Below are 19437 nucleotides of genomic sequence, written 5' to 3'. Positions count from 1 at the left end.
AATTAAAAAAAAAAAAGTAAGTTAATGCATTTTTATGTTGGTATTTTTTGCAAATAAAATGTTATTCTTCACAGAAATAGGACATGGTTATTAATAGTTATAATTTAAACACAAAATGAATTCAACTGCTAGCACCTTAGCAGTAACATCCCATTACACTCAAAACACTGTATGCTAAAGGACATCATTATTATCTATTGTAAGGTTGCAGTAGTAATTTAGCAGACAAATAATCACATAATTTTATAATAGGTTTAGAGGGAGCTAGGGCAGACAACAACACAACACTTATGAAAATTAACAATGATTTTACTATAAATGCAAAGACAATGGTTACTATTGTTAAACCATGTATATATATATATATATATATTTAATTGCCTGCCGAATGTACTAAAGCGATTATTTCCAAATCTCCAATAAATCAGGAAATAGTAGTCGTGACTGGCAACGCTAAGATTCTGCTCACAAGTGCTCCGCACCTCCACCGAACGGTTTCGATCAGAGTAATCAATGCAAGAGACTCGAGAATGGAGTGGAAGCGCCCAGGTAGAGCAGAGAGGCAAAATTACTGACCTGTTCAGGACTTCAAGTGCAGGTCAGTTTCATCTGTAAATAGGATATTGTAGTTTTGTCTTTGTTTACTTATTCAGGCATTAAACTGCTAGCACCTTTTAGCAGTAGCAGCCCATTTCTCATCACTCAAAACACTGTCTGCTAAAGGACATCATTATTATCTATCATAATGTTACAGAAGTAATTTAGCAGACAAATATTCACATTGTTTATAATAGGTTTAGAAGGAGCTAGGGCAGACAACAACACAACCATTACAAAAATTAACAATACTATAAAGATTTTGTAATGATGTAACTGTTATTGTAATAATTTTGACATTTAGGCAATTTAGAAATTGGGTTAGGCAATTTAGAATAGGGTTGTCCTTGTTTCAGAATTTGTTGTGGGTGTATGGGATGGCCTGGATGAGTGTGAGATTTCCCAGCCTGAAATGTTGTCCCAGTCCTCATTCACCTTAAAAACAGTCACTCACTTGTAGAGTACAGATCTATTATGAAGAGGAATCATCTGGTCAATGAAGTAACCAGGATACAGCACTGAAATCCCAATGAGCCTCTGAACAATGAGCTGAGGTTGAAAGAGGTATTGACATTCCTCGAGAAGACCCTGCACAAAAATTGTGAAACAAACAAGAAATAGATGGATTAGTTGCAGGCTAAAATCCACTCAGTATCCATCTTCAAATAAACCGAGCCATGAAATACAGTGTCACAACAAGACATATATATACATGCGTATCATGATATGAAAATACTCGTGGAAGGGGGGGGCAACTCCCACTGAGAGAGTCTTATGATCCCTTCAAATGGAGGAAAACTGTCATTGCATTTGCATCGCTTCTGATGATTTCTTGTGTGATATTTCTCATGGCAAACTGCACAACAACTCCCACCTCAGACTCTGGAGAGAAAGATCAAACACTATTGTCGTTTCTCCACTTGGTGAATAATTCAGATAAAAGACTTTGAACTGTCTGCAATTTTTACTGATTCCAGGATCCAACCAATAGCTTGTGTTCTTTGAATGCTGCTTTACATTCACATTTCTTCTTTAAGCACACACCTTTATGAAAAGTGATTTTAAAAATGAGGAATACAACAACATAAATGAATCATCTTAAAGAAGCAGGAACAATTTATTTTGAGAAAATAAAGACAAGACAAGAGTTGGGGATTGAAATTCATCAACAAAAAATTATTACTGAGCACAGTGGAAATCTGAGACATTTATTTGGCAGAATCTGATTAATTATGCCAGATATAAAAAGATTTGGTTCCTTGCTCAAAGTGGTGTGCCTTCAATCCAGCACCAGTGTTAATAACAAATGGAAATGTAACAAACATTACCACTTCAATAGTTTGGGGTCGGTTTGATTTTTTAATCAACAAGGACACATTAAATTGTTCGAAGGTGACAGTAAAGACATTTATTATGATACAAAAGATTTATCTTCCAAATAAACGCTGATCTTTTGAACATTCTCAGTGAATCCTGAAAAAAAGTATCACGGTTTCCACAAAAAATATTAAACAGCACAACTGTTTTCAACATTGCTAATAATAATAATAATAATAAATGTTCCTTGAGCAGCAAATCAGCATATAAGAATAATTTCTGAAGGATCATGTGACACTAAAGACTGGAGTAATGATGCTGAAAATTCAGCTTTGCCAACGCAGGAATAAATAAAAAGTTTGAATACATTAAAATGGAAAACAGTTACTTGAAACTGTCATATTTCACAATATTACTTGTTTTCCTTTATTATTGATCAAATAAATGTAGCCTTGGTGAGCATAAGAGACTTCTTTCAAAAACAGACCCCAAACGTTTGAACATCAATGTATTTGAACATGCCACTGTTAACTATGCTTTAACAGACTACACTAAGGCTTTTTAAACTGGACTGTTTTGTTTTCACCATTACAGGATCACAGTTGGCAGTGTTATCAAGAGATGAGTAGCTGTAAAAACCACATTGATTTCAGTATACGACAGATGTTGTGGTGTATGCTCCAATTAAAGATCCGAAGATCTGTATAGATTCGGAGACAATTTTTCACAGTGTAATTGCACGAAGACTTAAGGTGTGAGAAAGGGAGGTGGAGAGATTAAAGACTGAGAGGTGGTGGGGGAATCCAAGAGCTTTTATTTATTATGGCACACCATGGCAAATTACAATGCAGAGTTTCATAATGTGACCCTCTGCTTCTCTCATGCAGGTACTCCTGCCCTAAACACATTCATCATTGTCGAACGGCATAGTACAAGCCCTTCGCTCAGCCAGCCTCTTTTCTTACCATCTCCACACAGAGAAACACAATCACACCAAGCAAAGAGGTATTAAATGTCTAGGAATCACGCTAAAAGAATACATTAGCTTTCCAGAGTGCACATTCCTCTGTTTCCGTCATTTGTACTGGACTACTGCCTGAGACGCGGGGTCATTTTCACTGGCTTTTTCAACCCACAGCGCTGTCGAATGTCAACCGCATATCACTGCTGGCTTCCTGTTGAGGTCAGTTAGCCATGTTATTACTTTATAAGGTAGGGAGCGAGAGTCTGCTGGCACATCTGTCAGTTCAATGCAGTTAAACAATAACCGCGCAGTCGTCAGCAGTGACAGCCTCTTCCAGTACTGAAATGCTATTTAGTAGACGAGAAGAGAGGGGGCGGGGCAACGGAAAGAGCTAATTGGCTTGCAGTGGTGTGTGTGATTAATTATGCTGTGGGATTCACTGCCTCAATAGTCATCCTATAATTAGATATTTTTCAAGACATGAAATAAAAAATAAAAAAATCTTTAAAGAGCCACTAAATTGTATGTGCATGTCATTTCCAAAATTCTCTGTCATGAGAATTAGTATAACAGTATAGTATAACACATATTCAGAGAATTAACAAAGGCTTTCATCTGCTAAATACTTATACACTGATGACATGATTATGTCATTGCGCATTAAAACTAGGCCTGTCGCAATAATCAATATATCGACTTATCGCGCAATATATGTACATGACCTCAATAATTTTTGGTGACGCAATATATCGCCCATTATATTTACTTCAAAATTAATGTTACTATGTTTTTTGCATTCCACTTGCGCCTGTGTCTTTTGCAGCTTTTCGTACATAACGTGGTGTAGTCATGAGGTGCTAGTTCAAATTTAAAATATGCTTCTACAAAAAAAAGTTTCATCTGCAGATATGATCTTGTTTAGGGATCTGTGCCTTTGTGCATACGGACGTCTGACTGCTAAGTAGTGATTGTGTTTTTCAGCAATAGTGTGTGCACCCTTCATTTACAGAGAAAACAAGGTAGATCGAAAAATCTCCATACAAGTTCTTTGTGCATTTTTCTTTTTTTCTACTTCTTACTTTGCACTTTTTGTTAGAAAATGTTTATTTACTATTTATTCAAGTTTTTAAGGCATCTAATATTTTGATACTTAATTTCCATGATCTAAATTTTCTTAAAAATTAAAAGTTTGTTGTCATTTGGAAGTGTGTAGGCCTTCTTGCATTATTATACTGTTGCATTATGATTATATATTCAGTGGCATAAAATGGTCTTTAAAATGACAATAATATCACTTATCGCAATTATTTCTGGGGCAATATATTGCACAACAAAAAGTTGTTATCGTGACAGGCCTAATTCTAACATAGCAGTCAACATCACTGTATAAACACATCATTGTGCATCTTATAGCAGCTGTTGAAATCTGACGTGACATTATAAAATGCATAAGCTTTTTGTGCTGCATTTTTTGCTAAGAAAAGCAGATAATATACATACACTATACCATTCAAAAGTTTGGGGTCAGGATCAATTTATTGCATCCTTGCTGAAAAGTGTTACACTTTTATTCAGCATTGGATGCAATAAATTGATTTTATATTGTTAAAAAAATTATATTTCAATACAATTCTATTTTCATTTACCTGAATGGAACTGTTTCATTTTTATCCATCGCCAGGTGATGTGCTAAAAATGGCAAAAAAGTTGACTTTGATAATAATAAGAAATGTTTCTTGAGCAGCATATTAGAATGATTTTTGAAGGATCACGAGACACTAAAGACTGACGTAATGGCTGCTGAAAATTGAGAGCTTGTCATCACGTGTCAAATATATTAAAAGAGAAAACAACTGTAAATTGTAATAATATTTCACAATATTACTGTTTTTACAATGTATTTGAACAAATAAATGCAGGCTTTGCACGCATAAAGAAATTTCTTTCCAAAAAAACATCTGAATATAAGTAATTGCATTCAGACATTAAATACATACACAGCAATAAAGAAAGGAACCACATGCTTACAATATAAATATTAGTATCTCAGTACAAAAAAAATGGCAGAAAATACATTAATGAATTAATAAATAAAAAATAAAGAGAGGTCTTTTTAATCTTTTTCTAACTACTCTGAATCTGTATAAGCCTGAATCCTGCATAATACTTTACTAAAAAAAGCTTGCAGGATTGTTCCCTTCATATTAGAGATAGATAATTACAAACAAAATCTCTTTTAAAAACTGAAAAAAAATAAGGTTTTGCCTTCATATAATTACGCTTGAAAGACTTACGAAGACATTTCTGGTTAGTGAATATAATGAGCAGCCGATGCAGTCTGGGTATTTTCAAGGGATTGAACGTTTCGGTGCACTCGAGTGAGTTTGACAACGGGACACCTTCGAAACGGCTGACTCCCTGGCCAGTGCTATGACGATGTCCCATGCAAGAAGCAAGCAAATCATCCACCATTTATTCTTTGCAGCTTTCATTATGACAGTAAACATCAATATCAATATATCAGAAGAAGCAGCTAATCAAAAACACATATTTTCCATCATTTGCTCTAATGCTTAATGCACCTCATCTCCGAAAATCTCAGAGCCTTCGCTTCATAAGTAGCCTTGACACACTAGAGGTATGTTCTGTAATGGTGGCAGAACACATTCTCATTTCATTAAGGTCTATTTTGGTGGATTTGCACCACTGGGCAGGTGTCGCTGCATAGATGGTTTTCTGAGTCATGTGTCGCTCATTATCTCTGGTGTATTATCAAGGTCTAATTCGCTCTGAGCTTGATTAGAAGACTCATTCATTTCAGCATGAACCGTTCTGCAAATCACTTCTGCAGCCATACACCAGAACTAAAATAGTCTCAAGGTGTCGGGTCTGTCTTCTTGGTAATCAGTGGGACATTTACTTGGACACGCCAAGAGCAATTCATTGATGGCTTCAATAACCATTTTGTTTCCCGTATTACAGCAAAAGCGAAGGATTTTTCATAGACTGTCGAGCAGTTTGCTATTGCTGGCACACTACTACTATTGCTTTGATAATACATATACTGTATATAAACTACCCAGATGACTATAATACCTACAGCATAATACCAGAGTGTGTAGTTATGGTATAAATCAGCAGAGGCTACCAGGGTCAAAACAAACCAGTTAACCTTGATCCAACTGAGATGAACTACAATACATTTTCCATGAGCAGTATACAACCCAATGTAATGTCTTTATTCTGACCTTCATTTCCAGAAAATTTGAAAATGATGTGCAAAATTTTAGGACATTGTTTATTTATTTATTCATTTATTTGTTTGTTTTACACAAAACTGGATTAAAATGTATTACGTTGGAATAAATATTGTAGAATAATTTAATTTAATTGTTTCAGTTTTTCTTTTTTTTTTTTTTTTTTAACTGTTCAGTTTTCAGAAATTTGAAAGAGTTTTACTGGCCAAGTATACTCTCACACACACACACACACACACAATTTGGCTTACACGACAGTAATACAACTAAACACAAAATTAGAAAAGAATATCATTTTGACTAAATAATATAAACACATTACTATGAACGTGAATAGTAAATGTACAGATAGTTGTTATATGTGCTTAGAAGAATAAGCATAGAAGTCTCTCATAATACAGTACGATATTTTAAAATGTAATTTATTCCTGTGATGGCAAAAAATACAGTAAAGAAATACAGTAAAAACAGTAATATTGTGAAATATGATTATAATTATTACAGATTTCTATTTGAATATATTTTAAAGTGTAATTTACTCTTGTCATGGTAAAGCTCAATTTTCAATACAGTCTTCAAAATCATTCTAATATGTTGATTTGGTGCTCAAGAAGATGTTCACACTATTATCAATGTTGAAAACAATTGTGCTGCTTAATATTTTTGTGGATAAATTTTTTCAGGATTCTTTACTAAATAGAAAGTTCAAAAGAACAGCATTTATTTGAAATATAAATATTTGTAACATTATAAATGTCACTGTCACTTTTGAATATATTAATGCATCCTTGTTGAATAAAAGTAATTTCTTTAAATAAAAAAAAAAAGTAGTAAGCAATTATTTAATTCAGTAAGTATTAAGTTTAGTAAGTAATAATGTCCTTCTGCCCTGGATGCAATGTTTTATCCAAAATGTAATGAATTGCTAACACACAATCTAGGTAAATACAAACATCAGTTCCCTTTCAGTCGGTCACTCTCGACGTCATGTGGTGGTCCCACTGAAACAATTTCAGAGGATCCTGGGGCATATGGCAGCTACGGTGGCAGTCACGCCACTGGGACTGCTTCATATGAGACCGCTTCAGCACTGGCTCTATGGCCGAGTTCCGAGGTGGGCGTGGCAACGTGGCATGCCGACGTGACGTCTCCGTTCCCTCCTTCAGGGAACGAGGGTTACCATACGTAACCGAGACGTTTTTAGCTTAAAATGGCAGATTGGAGTTGTAGGTGGAATAATAAGGATGAAAAAGCAAAACAGTGACCATTAAATAACAAACTTGAGAAGAAGCCCCATCTGTTGTCTGTCCATGGCTGCATCCATAAAGCAGGCACAGCTGGTGCTGGTGAGGCAGACACGGCCTTGCTTCTGTACCCCACCCCACTTCCATCCACCCTGCGCTTTTTGCATTGTGTCTGACATGCTAGATTTGACGCCTCTGCCTCCTTACAATTCTTCATTGATCTGATTTGATTAGGGGGGACGTTTGCAACTCATGTGCCAGCGCAGACAAAAGGAAGAGAGAGAGAAAAAGATGCAAATAATGGCTTCCCTTTTCACAGCACAAATTTGGCAACTTTGAGCAACTAGTGAAATAATTAAAGTCCTCTGTTCATGCGCGCAGAGCACCAAACAGTACACAGAATTGATAGCGGACTGTTGTTGGCATTTTGCATGTATAATGTGGTCTCCAGCTGTGTGAGGGATAATATCTCTGATACACTGCTCATGCAGAACAACGAGGAGTCCATATGGCCAATGAGTAAAAGATTTCTTTATTATTTATGGTGGAGCACGGTGAATTCCAAACATGTGTCTGGTAATGTAATTGACAGGCTAGTAAAAAAAAAGAAAAAACTCAAAATACGATTGAACTTGAAAAAAATACTTGTGCATGAACCCGCAACATATAAGGCACCAAGGCATTTGAGCGTAGCTTTTCGGGCAGGTATGAAAAATATTTATCATTTGTCAAAGAACCGAACTGCAGGGACCCACAGTCTCGTTACTGATAAAGTCTGGTGTTCCCCCGCACATCTCCCACAATTCTCCACTTCTGTTCTGTGCTTTAGCTCCCAAGTCCAGAAATAAATTAGTGATGACGGAAAAGTTCTGCTTTCCTACTTCTATCAACAGTTGGGTGGTTGTAGTTACCCCTTTTCGCTTGCATTCACAATATAGTATTGACAACAACTGTGATATTTAAAAAAATATATATATATATATATTTATATTGTGTGAATACTACATATAATAATATCATAAATAATCCAGGCTAGTAACTATCTGGTTGACACTTGAACATGGTAGGTGGAGGTATTGCACCTTAATGCCGGTTGCCACTCATCATAAAACAGAAAACAGCAGACGATGTAGTGTGTAGCGACTACTGGCACTCAAAATACCTCGAGGTGTTAAGACTCCCCAGTCTGCAGGAAGCACCGATCAACAGCTAACGATTTTCATATTATGGTTGCAAACTCTCTGCACCTCCCTACAGTCATATTTCGAGCTTGATTTTTTTTAACAAAAAAATTTTAAAAGAAAGAAAAAAAACTAAATAAACAAAGCTAATGATGAATTTGACTTATTTATTTCCTCCATATTTCAATAGATATTGAGATAATACTTGAATTACTTTAATTATTTTGGTCACAATAATCATGTGGTAAAAAACTGATATCGTAACAGCCCTATAATTAGATCAAAAATTATTTGTGACCCTGGAGCACAAAACCAGTCTTAAGTCGCTGGGGTGTATTTGTAGCAATAGCCAAAAATACATTGCATGGGTCAAAATTATAGATTTTTCTTTTATGCCAAAAATCATTAGGATATTAAGTAAAGATCATATTCCATGAAGATATTTTGTAAATTTCCTACCGTAGATATATTAAAACTTAATTTTTGATTAGTAATATGCATTGCTAAGGACTTCATTTGGACAACTTTAAAGGCAATTTTCTCAGTATTTTGATTCTTTTGCACCCTCAGATTCCAGATTTTCAAATAGTTGTATCTCGACCAAATATTGTCCTATCATAACAAACATCAATAGAAAGCTTATTTATTCAGCTTTCAAATGATGTATAAATCTCAATTTTGAAAAATTGACACTTAAGACTGGTTTTGTGGTCCAGGGTCACATTTGTCAAAAGATCTGTGACTCAGATCTGTTTACAGAAAATGCAATTACATTAAAGGGACAGATCAGACATTTTTTTTTTAACTCATCATTTAGTCACCCTCATGTTGTTCCAAACCTGTATGAAAATTTTGAAGAGTTTCAACTTCTTTTTCCATACAATGAAAGTCAAATGTCAACATAAAACTGACTTGTCCACTGACATTCATTATATGTATGAGGGTGACTAAATGATGAGCGTGAACTGTCCTTTTAAAGGCGAAGTTTTCCCATCACTGTTGTCAAAGAACTGAATATCAAAAATATTTACCGTTTCAAAAAGATCTGACTGACTGATTAAACTCATAGATCATTATCTGATTAAAATGGATGACCTTCTCCTCCTCCTTATTATAAGGAATTTCGTTAAACAAGAACATTGGCATCTACTGACCTGGCACACCTTAACACAGAAAAATCTAGAATGTGTTTTGGCATGTTTACTATCTCTAAATAAAATTCAATACAGAGATAATCAGCCACAAAACTGACAGCCCCCCTCCTCACTTGTGTAGACCCCAAAACAAGAAAGACGCACTGAAAAATAACATATCTCCAAGTGCTGACAATTTCCAAATAGTTTATTGATTTATTCAGAGACCGAGAGTTTAGTTAGTGCAAGGCAAACTGTCAGGATGCTTGGCTTCTGTTCGCTATACTCATCCACTGTGGCTGCTTCACGCAGCAGAGACGGCCAGCTGATCTTTACTGCGTGCTTGACTCTTACTCATCCCCCCTCTTTCTTCCTTCCTTTCCTCCCTCTCTCTCTCTCTACAATTGGCCATCTGCTTGTGTGACTGTGCGCCTGCAGAGCAGGGTCCGGCTGCTCCCTGATTAGCATCACAGACACTGTGGAGCTCATCAGCTGAGAGAACAGACTTGCACTTTGCTGAGGGCCGCTGCAGCTTTGCTCTGCTGAGATTCACCTCTGTGCACCATGTGTCCATGGAACTTCGATGGACTCGCTGCTCGGGATGGAGATGAAGATCGCCCGAATAAAGGCTTGGATTTGGGTCTGTTCCTCGCAGTCGTGTGGATTCGGAAGATTTGGATTTCAGCGCACGAAGAAAATTGTTTCATTTCGTAATTATGTTGCGTTTTTGGTGTATTTATAGTTCTATTGTCAGTCACAGCATGTCGGAGTAAACGCCTTTTGTGGCCCATGGCAAACAAAGTAAACATTACATGACAAGTAAAGGTTAAACGATTGCAGAAATGTTATTTATTTTAAGGTTTAAAGTGAAGTCTTGTTTAACATTATGTAGGCCTATTCTTGGAACCGAGTTGGCAGCAGAAATCACACAACAAAATGAAATGTTATCATTTCATATTAAGTAAATGAGTAAACAATTTAATAATGCAATTGAAAACAAGGTAACTGATATGACAACTAAAAACAACTAACGTTAATAAAATTAATAACGCGATTTCAATATTCATAAGGATTCATTTTTAGGTGTCGTCAATACGTCAGTTTTGTACGTTTAAATGCTGAAAATACATCAGTATTGTACGTTTTATAGAACCTCATTTTACGTCAAATACATACGAATTATCATGAGATCATGTTGGACTAAACTGTTAAATTCTTAAAATCTCATCTTGGTATTTATATCATAATAATATTATTATTAATATTATTTATCAGTTCCAAATGTTCACAACAACATTAAATCAATCTCTATATTTATTATTATTAGATGATAGTATTAGATGACTGCATACAGTACACATAGAAAATTGGTGCCCGGGTACATTACCAAGATGGCCACAGGGTAAATGTCTGATAGTTCACTGTGGCAGGCATAGTTTGTGGCACAATCAAATGCCTACAAGCCCCTTCAACCAAACAGAAGTCCTATACAACATAACCCTCATTACACTACACTGAATAATAAATAAAACATGTATTCCTCAGGGAAAGCATGGTCTCGCTTTCCACACTTCCTCCAATTACTCCACCTCAGTAGGTTCGGCCATGAGCTTTTCTGCTCCACGGGTGCATTCATTCGCCAGGCCAACAGAAAGGAGGAAGCCTTCGTCTTTCCAAGCTTTGTCTCTGTCTAATTGGCTGGCAGTGTGGCCCTGTGGGCTCAGAGGAAAACAGTGCCCTTAAAGCGTAGTACACCGAGTAGAATTATTGCTCTTAATCCAGGAGAATGGCCTCCACAACAACCAAACCTGCTGCGGTTAATTAAAGAGAAAGGCTGAAGTGCGTGCCTGGTGGCTCTGAGATAAGTGAGAGCAGTGAAGGACAAAACTCAGCTGAGGTGGACTTTTTAAGATTGTGGATGGAGATTGAGGTAATGCTATTGTGAACATGAGAATTCCATTTAAAATGCGAGAAGTTTCCTCTAATGTGAGATCAATTTAGATGCGATCCACTGCATAGATGTTGTTTAAAATCTTATTTAAGCATGGGGGTCACTTAAAAAGAATTAGAATGCCCTTGTGTTGTTCTAAACCAATATGAATTTCTTTCTTCCATGGAACATAAAAACAGAAGTTTCAATTCATGTGCTAGTCACTCTTTTCCAAGCAATTAAACTAAAAAACTTCCAAGCTTCAAAAGGGCACAAAAGCACCATACAAATATTATAAAAATATCAAATATAATTCTTCTGATGTCACATGATGGCTAGGTGTGAGGAACAGACTTAATTTAAAGGGATAGTTCACCCAAAATTTACTCACCCCATGATTTACTCACCCTCAAGCCATCCTAGGAGTATATGACTTATGACGTATATGAATACAATCGGAGTTATATTATATAATATGCTCTTCCAAGCATTATAAAGGCAGTGAATGAGGGTCGAGATTTTGAAGCCCAAAAAAAGTGCATGCATCCATCATAAAAGTACTCCACACGGCTCTGTGGGTTTAATAAAGGCCTTCTGAAGCGAAGCGATGAGCTTGTGTAAGAAAAATATCCATATTTAAAACTTTATAAACCGTAATCTCTAGCTTCCGCTAACTGCCGTACACACGCTCACGGCGTAGCATAATTGCTTTGCTTCAGAAGGCCTTTATTAACCCCCCAGAGCCGTGTGGAGTATTTTTACGATGGATGGATGCACTATTTTGGACTTCAAAATCTCGACCCCCATTCACTGCCATTATAAAGCTTGGAAGAGCCAGTACATTTTTTTAATATAACTCCATAACTTGTATTCATCTAAAAGAAGAAAGTCATATACACCTAAGATGGCTTGAGGGTGAGTAAATCATGGGGTAATTTTCATTTTTGGGTGAACTTTAAGTAAGCTGTTAACAGAATCACTGAATAGATGACAACCAGATCAGCCTGATTCATGAACGAATCATTCACAGTTCTGTAAACTGAATCTGATTCCTTGCAAAACATCCAACTTGATTGTTCATAAACTGGACATTTCTCATGAATATTCAACTTGTGTTCCACAGAAAAAGAAAGTCATAAGTGTTTGGAACGGCATGAAGATGATTCAATTATGGCAATTTTCATTTATGGGTGAACTATTCGTTTAAAAACCAAACCTCATTTATAAGTTTCACTTGCACAGTTTGAAGATATACGTTCTAGAGGCCAAAAACACACTTTGGCTATTGTTGTTTTCTAATACAATTAAAGCAAGCACATAATCATATTTTAGGCCTATTTTCCAGATTGTAATAGCACTTTTCTTCCGTTTTAGTCAATAGCTGTCAGATATTGACTAAATTATGCATGACAGCACAATTAAAACGAATCATTCACAGTTCTGTAAACTGAATCTGATTCCTTGCAAAACATCCAACTTGATTGTTCATAAACTGGACATTTCTCATGAATATTCAACTTGTGTTCCACAGAAAAAGAAAGTCATAAGTGTTTGGAACGGCATGAAGATGATTCAATTATGGCAATTTTCATTTATGGGTGAACTATTCGTTTAAAAACCAAACCTCATTTATAAGTTTCACTTGCACAGTTTGAAGATATACGTTCTAGAGGCCAAAAACACACTTTGGCTATTGTTGTTTTCTAATACAATTAAAGCAAGCACATAATCATATTTTAGGCCTATTTTCCAGATTGTAATAGCACTTTTCTTCCGTTTTATAGAGCTGTCAGATATTGACTAAATTATGCATGACAGCACAATTAAAGCAGATGTGAGTCTCAGTGAAACAGAGAAAACAAGTTCTCTGTATCTACGTACTTGTAAATACAAACCAGTGGAATGTATCCAGTCATAACTCTGTAAGGCAGACATAAGATGAATCTTGGCATATCCAATTTCTACCAGGTGATTGTGTGGCCTGTATAACATACACTAGGGGGGAAATTATTTGGACAACATCTACAGTATTTAAATTTATAATAATACAAACATGTAAAAAAAAAAATTCAACTTTTGATTGTGATAGTCTTGGTTCTGGTTTGATGGTTCTGCTTATTTCTGTGAAAAACAATTGAAAAAGTATTTTAGGGAAGCATAACACTTTCATTATACTGCAATTTTTAAGGCTCTACCGTGCAATACTTCTAAACGACAAATACAACAGTATCCACTATATAAGAAAAATGCATACTATCAACAGAACATGAATGAAAGAGACTTGCCCTGTATGACGTATGACATACACTACTATATATATATATATATACTGTGGGCCAGTACATTGCCATGTGCTTCCTGGTGGACTCCCAGCAGCATGAGCTCTTTAAACACTTTCCACTGGCTGATTTTCACCTATTTAAATATTCCCTCTGGGCAGTAATACCCTTAATAAGAATACTACAACCTGCTGTACATTTGGGTTTACTGGCAGGGAGCATTATTAGGCCGTAATTTAACCACTGCTGACATGCTATTATTTACGCATATCTTATGATGCATAATTGACCCCTTGTGTTTCAACATGAACTGACTTTTTTATTTAAAATACATTTTGTTGCAGGAATTAAAAAAAAAAAAACACTGGATGTCTATAGCCTACAAGACTGAACATTTTTGAGTAGAACAAAACAGTAGCTCTCTGAACTTTTGAACATTATGAAAATGGTTTTGGTGTCAGGCAGTAGTGAAGCCAGAATAAAAAGATTTTATTTCCTTTTAAAAAACTTTCTTTACTTGTATTTCTCATAATCAATACTTTATTTCTCCCACTTATATCTTTATAAGTCATAATGTAACTTAACATCTCACAATGTGACTTTATATCTCACAGCATGACATTCTAATTCTACACAATATCTCACAATTATGTTTTTTATTCTTTACTTGGAAACATGCTTTCATACCGCAGAGACATACGTCACATTCGGTGTGTGTGTGGTTTTGTGAACAATAAGAAAAATTAACCTTTTTAAAAAAGTAATGCATTTCTAATATGATATAATATATATAAATGAATATTCAAGGCATTATACAAAAGAAAAATGCCTTTGTCTTTGAGATTACAACCCAAGCGAAATAATGAGCACTCTGACAGGAAATGCATATATAATCTCTTTTGAAAAAGAAGTCTATGACGAGCTCTGAAATCACAGACTTTTAAATTACTACCCATGAAAGCCACCCGCTGACTGTGCGGAAGTGAGCGGCTTCAATTATAAATGCATAAATGCCGAGAGGAATGTACGTGCACAACCATGAACATAAGGCATTTTTCATCATCAACAAGCTTAGCTCTTGTTAAAAGCAGAAATGGTTTTCTAATGTTTGGGCCTCTGATCACTGACTGCTTTATCCTCTAGGTTTTTACCCACCTTGACTGAGATCTTCCCCTTATCCTTTGGTAAGTGTGCAGCCAGGAACCAGTCTCCTGGGAGGGGGCTGGTGACATTGAAAACCCCTGTGGTGCGGTTGGGCAGCGTCCATGTCAAAGTGACAGCGAAGGAGCCTGGTACAATAGTGTCCTTTGGAAAACGTGTCTGGAGGGGGTTGATTACAGGTGGAGCTCCTGACCTGAAGTACCTGTAAACCAAGGCCACAGTTACATTTCAAGACATGCCGCGGACTGTTATCTTGGTTGAGATCAAATGCATCAGTCATTGATCATTTACGTTCCGGTGTGATGCAAATATGGCTTTGAATTTCTTATTAAAGCTGGCACAAATACTACATAAATTACTGTTTTTAAATACACTGACATTAGTCTGTCACACAGGTAATCCCGCCCCCAATCCAGGCCATTGGTTGAGATGACCTTAAGCTTATTTGGGATGCTCAAAATTGCAGTTCCATTTGGCGCCACTAGAGGTGCAGAAATACACAATTTACATGAATGTTTTCATAAAGAGAAGCATCAAATGACCCCACAAGTATAGTAAAACCTGAAAACATCTACAGTGTGGAGACAATCCAATGGCCCACACAAAGTCATGATTTAATAAACATACTAAGTAATGTCTTAATTAAAATCTAAAATTTCAGAAGAGGATGTTCAGAAGAATAGAAAATGTTGTAAAGTTTCTTTGCATTTTTAGCTAAATCTGAAACAATTATACCTTTACAGACATCCGGGGATGTCCTCAATTAGAAATAGGCTTCGTATGTACTTTAACAAACTAACTAAATAAATATATTTTTTTCAACTCACAAATGTTTTTATTCACTTATATTTATTAATTTATAACAAAACATCAAATCCAAAATATAAGAAAACTTACATGTGATTTCACACATGTACATTCCGCGTGAGTAGATGTATAAATATAATGAGTTCTATAATAAGACAAACAAATGAGTCCATGTAGTGAGAAACACAGGGCCAGAGAAAGCACATCGAAGTCAGTCCTGAATCAATTAGAATGCAGAAGATGCAACAATTTCTCACTCGATCACAAGAGAGGAAATGGAGCATTGTGACTAATACTAAATTATGCGTGAAGTGAATCGTAAACAAATATTCAAACATTTAACTTCATTGTTAATGTTTTGAGCAATGCTTACAACTGTAGAAAGCATTGATTTGGAACAACGCCCCGACTAGGCTGCAATTACAACTAAAGGAGAGAAGAATGAAAGAAACGAAAATCATTCACTCACATCAGACTCATTGTCAACACAAAACCGCAACGTGCTTTCCTTCATTTTGACATGGGAGCACAAGGCCATGAAAGTAAAAAGTCTTCCCTCAATCTCTAGCCTGTCAGTCAAGATACAGACACAGTCAGACAGCAGGAGCCTGCAACAAATCATGCCATGACACTTTTTCTAAAAGACTTCACTGTCTGCAATTATTTTTGCTCAATGCACTGCTTTGTGGCTCCAGTAGTTTGTCAGTCACAACCCTGACAATCCTTGGGTTGAAAAAAGTCCCCGTATGAAAGGTTTCACAACAAAGACTCTCAATTACTCTTTCATTCTCCGTTTCTCTCATTTTCAGAGGTAGAAATGGCTTTGTGAGACAAGTAAAAATGGCAAAAGACAGCACAACCACATGTGTAATATGTGTAATAAAGTCACACAATGACACAATGGTACCCATGATGAAAACTGATATTGTATGCATCACTTTGTGACACATTTTAAGTGTTCACAAATGGATTTACCCCATCACTGTGCACAGCTAGCTAAACACCAACCAAAAGTAGTCTATAACACCTGGAGAAAACTATCCTTTCCCCATTGGCAGTTGCTCAGGTGGTGCAGCACCCTCAAGAAATATGCCTTTTGAAATCTGGGTCAATCATGTGATGCTCAATGACTTGAATACAGCTCATCTAGGATGTTTTTTTTAATTCCCTAATTGAAAAAATATATATATTAATATTCATCTGGATGTTCTTTCATGGGGATAAAATTAGAGGCCAAGGTAATATAACTGTCCTGATATCATAATGAAGAAAATGTCTCATTAAAGAATGAAAATCTTGTGTTCAAAAAATAAATAAATAAATAAAACAAACATAAAACAGGAAATTATATTATAAAAAAGGCACCACTTATATGTCTAAAATAAATAAATTAAAAAAACAAAATAACAAAAAACAAGAACTGATATCGTAGAAAGGTAAATGATTTCATAGAAAAGACCCTTACAGATAGATAAATAAATAAATAAATACATACATACATACAACAGGACATGAAAAGACCCTTAAAACAACAACAACTAAAACACATAAAACCCTTGCACACTGCACACCACCAGGACTGTCTTGGTCTGTAAGTATTTAAAATATCAGATAATCTCACCAACCAAAACTGATTTCTTGTCTATATACGTCCCTTTAAGGAGGCCATCTTGGTAACTATTTTCTATGTAGAAAACAGGCATTGTAGCTCCTATCTACTAGAATGGATGAAACCTGTTTGTCAAGAAGATCTTTTAATAACATATTTAATTTTGACAATTACAAACTGACAATTACAAATTCTCCCATTTTTCTTTGAGTGGCCTTATAATGTATTTTCTTTGTGTGATTTCTTTGTGTGTTTCTCCTTTGTGAAACAGACATGCAATCTTCCGAGATGGTCATGCTAACCCTGTAACCCAGGGGTCCTGGATCCTTGGTAATAACTCAAAGTATTGCTGCTGGAGCTCTGCAGGGGTTATTAGATAAGCCATCCTGCCCTTCTTGTACTCTGAGCTAGTGCACCTAAAAGATCATCATCCAGTGTCTTATTCTAAGATGGAGACCCCATACTGCTCATGTGAATGTGACAACTTGGCTAATGTTGTTAAAGCCCAAGCTTGTGTTCTGTACTGTCAGACAGATGTTTTCAGCACTGGATAATGATTTTATATGGGTTGTGTTTTGCACTGAGCAATGAACTTTTTCCTTTGATGCTGGCAGTGGCAGCTCCAGATTTTTACTAAGGCACTGCTTTGTAGTTCCGAGGGAGTGTTCAAACTATAAAGACATCCGTGCAAGTAATATGAACACGCTGCACAGACTGTCAGCTATGGTGCTAGGTTATTTTTTAACAATGTTTAATATTAACTTCACCCAAAAATAAAAAATTAGCTGCCATCTTCATCGGAACACATCTGGAGAAATTTAGCAGTACATTACATACTCAACAATGGATCCTCTGCAGTGAATGGGAGCCGTCAGTCCAAGCAGAAGATAAAAACACAATAAATCACAAATAATCCATATGACTAGTTCATCAATTAAATGTTTTATGAAGCGAAAAACTGTTTTTAATAAATTTACCTCAAATCGCTGCTTCTGGCAAAATTATGATTCCTGTATATTACTTATAATACCAGTGAAAAAGTCGCCTCGGATGAATCAGGAGAGAAATATGCACAGATCAAGCACCATTTACAAGCAAAAACAGACCAAAACAGTTGTCTGTGGACTTTTTCACTGGAGGAAGCGTTGTTATGGATTATGGACTCATATTTTGACCTGAAGCGATGGTTTCAAGTTAAATGAGCAATATCACACAAGTAGACGTGATATGGCTGTATATCGGCATGGCTGTGATTCAGTCATAGGCACGAGTTGTAGGCATGACTTATATAGCCATATAAACTAAAATGTATAAAACCCTGTTTATTTCATATTTCAAATTAATTCATGTTCTTTCATAATATATCAGGTAAGTTATTTCAATGTATGCATCTTGACATTTTAAAAATATATGATTAGCAGTAAAACATTGTTGTTCATGATTCTAATAATGATTCTAATCTAATAATTAACTACTATTAACAAACTGAACTTTATTGTAAAGTGTTGCCAATTTTGTTCTTAATTTTTTCTGAAAGACCCGTGTGCACTCTGATGTAAATAAGCGTGGACGAGAAGCACATGGCGGAACATGTGAGAGACGCTCTGGATGAAAGCACACTTTAAACAGGGACGATAATAGGTGAGCGCCAGCCAATGAGATTGCCGTTTGCGCATTAGTTCCGCCCAATACCAGAGAAAGCGGTAGTCCTTAAAAGCGGAAGAATTCCAAAGGAAGTCCGTTATTTTGGCAGCAAAATACAACAAAGAATATCGTTTACATGTAGCGCGCATATGTAGCGCGTCAATTCTCTCTCTCCCTCTCTCGCTGCGTGTGTGTGAAACAAAGCGACGGCGAGTCGTGCGCCTTCACACTAGAGTTTACGGTACGTTGTGCGTTGCACATCCATTCAGATGAACTGAAAAACAGCACAGATCGCTTGGCGGAGAGTGAAACTC

The 19437-nt window shown here is 36.0% G+C and overlaps 1 protein-coding gene across 1 annotated transcript in view; it reads right to left on the bottom strand.

Annotated features, from left to right (window-relative positions):
• LOC107660267 (transmembrane protein 8A-like) overlaps nucleotides 1-19437 on the bottom strand; it is a gene marked incomplete at its 3' end in the record, with an annotated part of 116711 nt that overhangs the window by 47279 nt on the left and 49995 nt on the right. Inside the window, exons 3-4 of the mRNA XM_016449542.1 lie at nucleotides 15058-15265; nucleotides 1052-1185 (exon numbers count right to left, since the gene is read on the bottom strand). Of these exons, the coding sequence (XP_016305028.1) occupies nucleotides 1052-1185; nucleotides 15058-15265 (342 nt within the window). The remainder of the gene's footprint in view (nucleotides 1-1051; nucleotides 1186-15057; nucleotides 15266-19437) is intronic.

Source organism: Sinocyclocheilus anshuiensis, unplaced genomic scaffold (assembly GCF_001515605.1).
Source record: "Sinocyclocheilus anshuiensis isolate Anshui unplaced genomic scaffold, SAMN03320099.WGS_v1.1 scaffold1615, whole genome shotgun sequence".
Taxonomy (NCBI): Eukaryota; Metazoa; Chordata; class Actinopteri; order Cypriniformes; family Cyprinidae; genus Sinocyclocheilus; species Sinocyclocheilus anshuiensis.
This window is presented reverse-complemented; position numbering and strand designations above follow the sequence as displayed.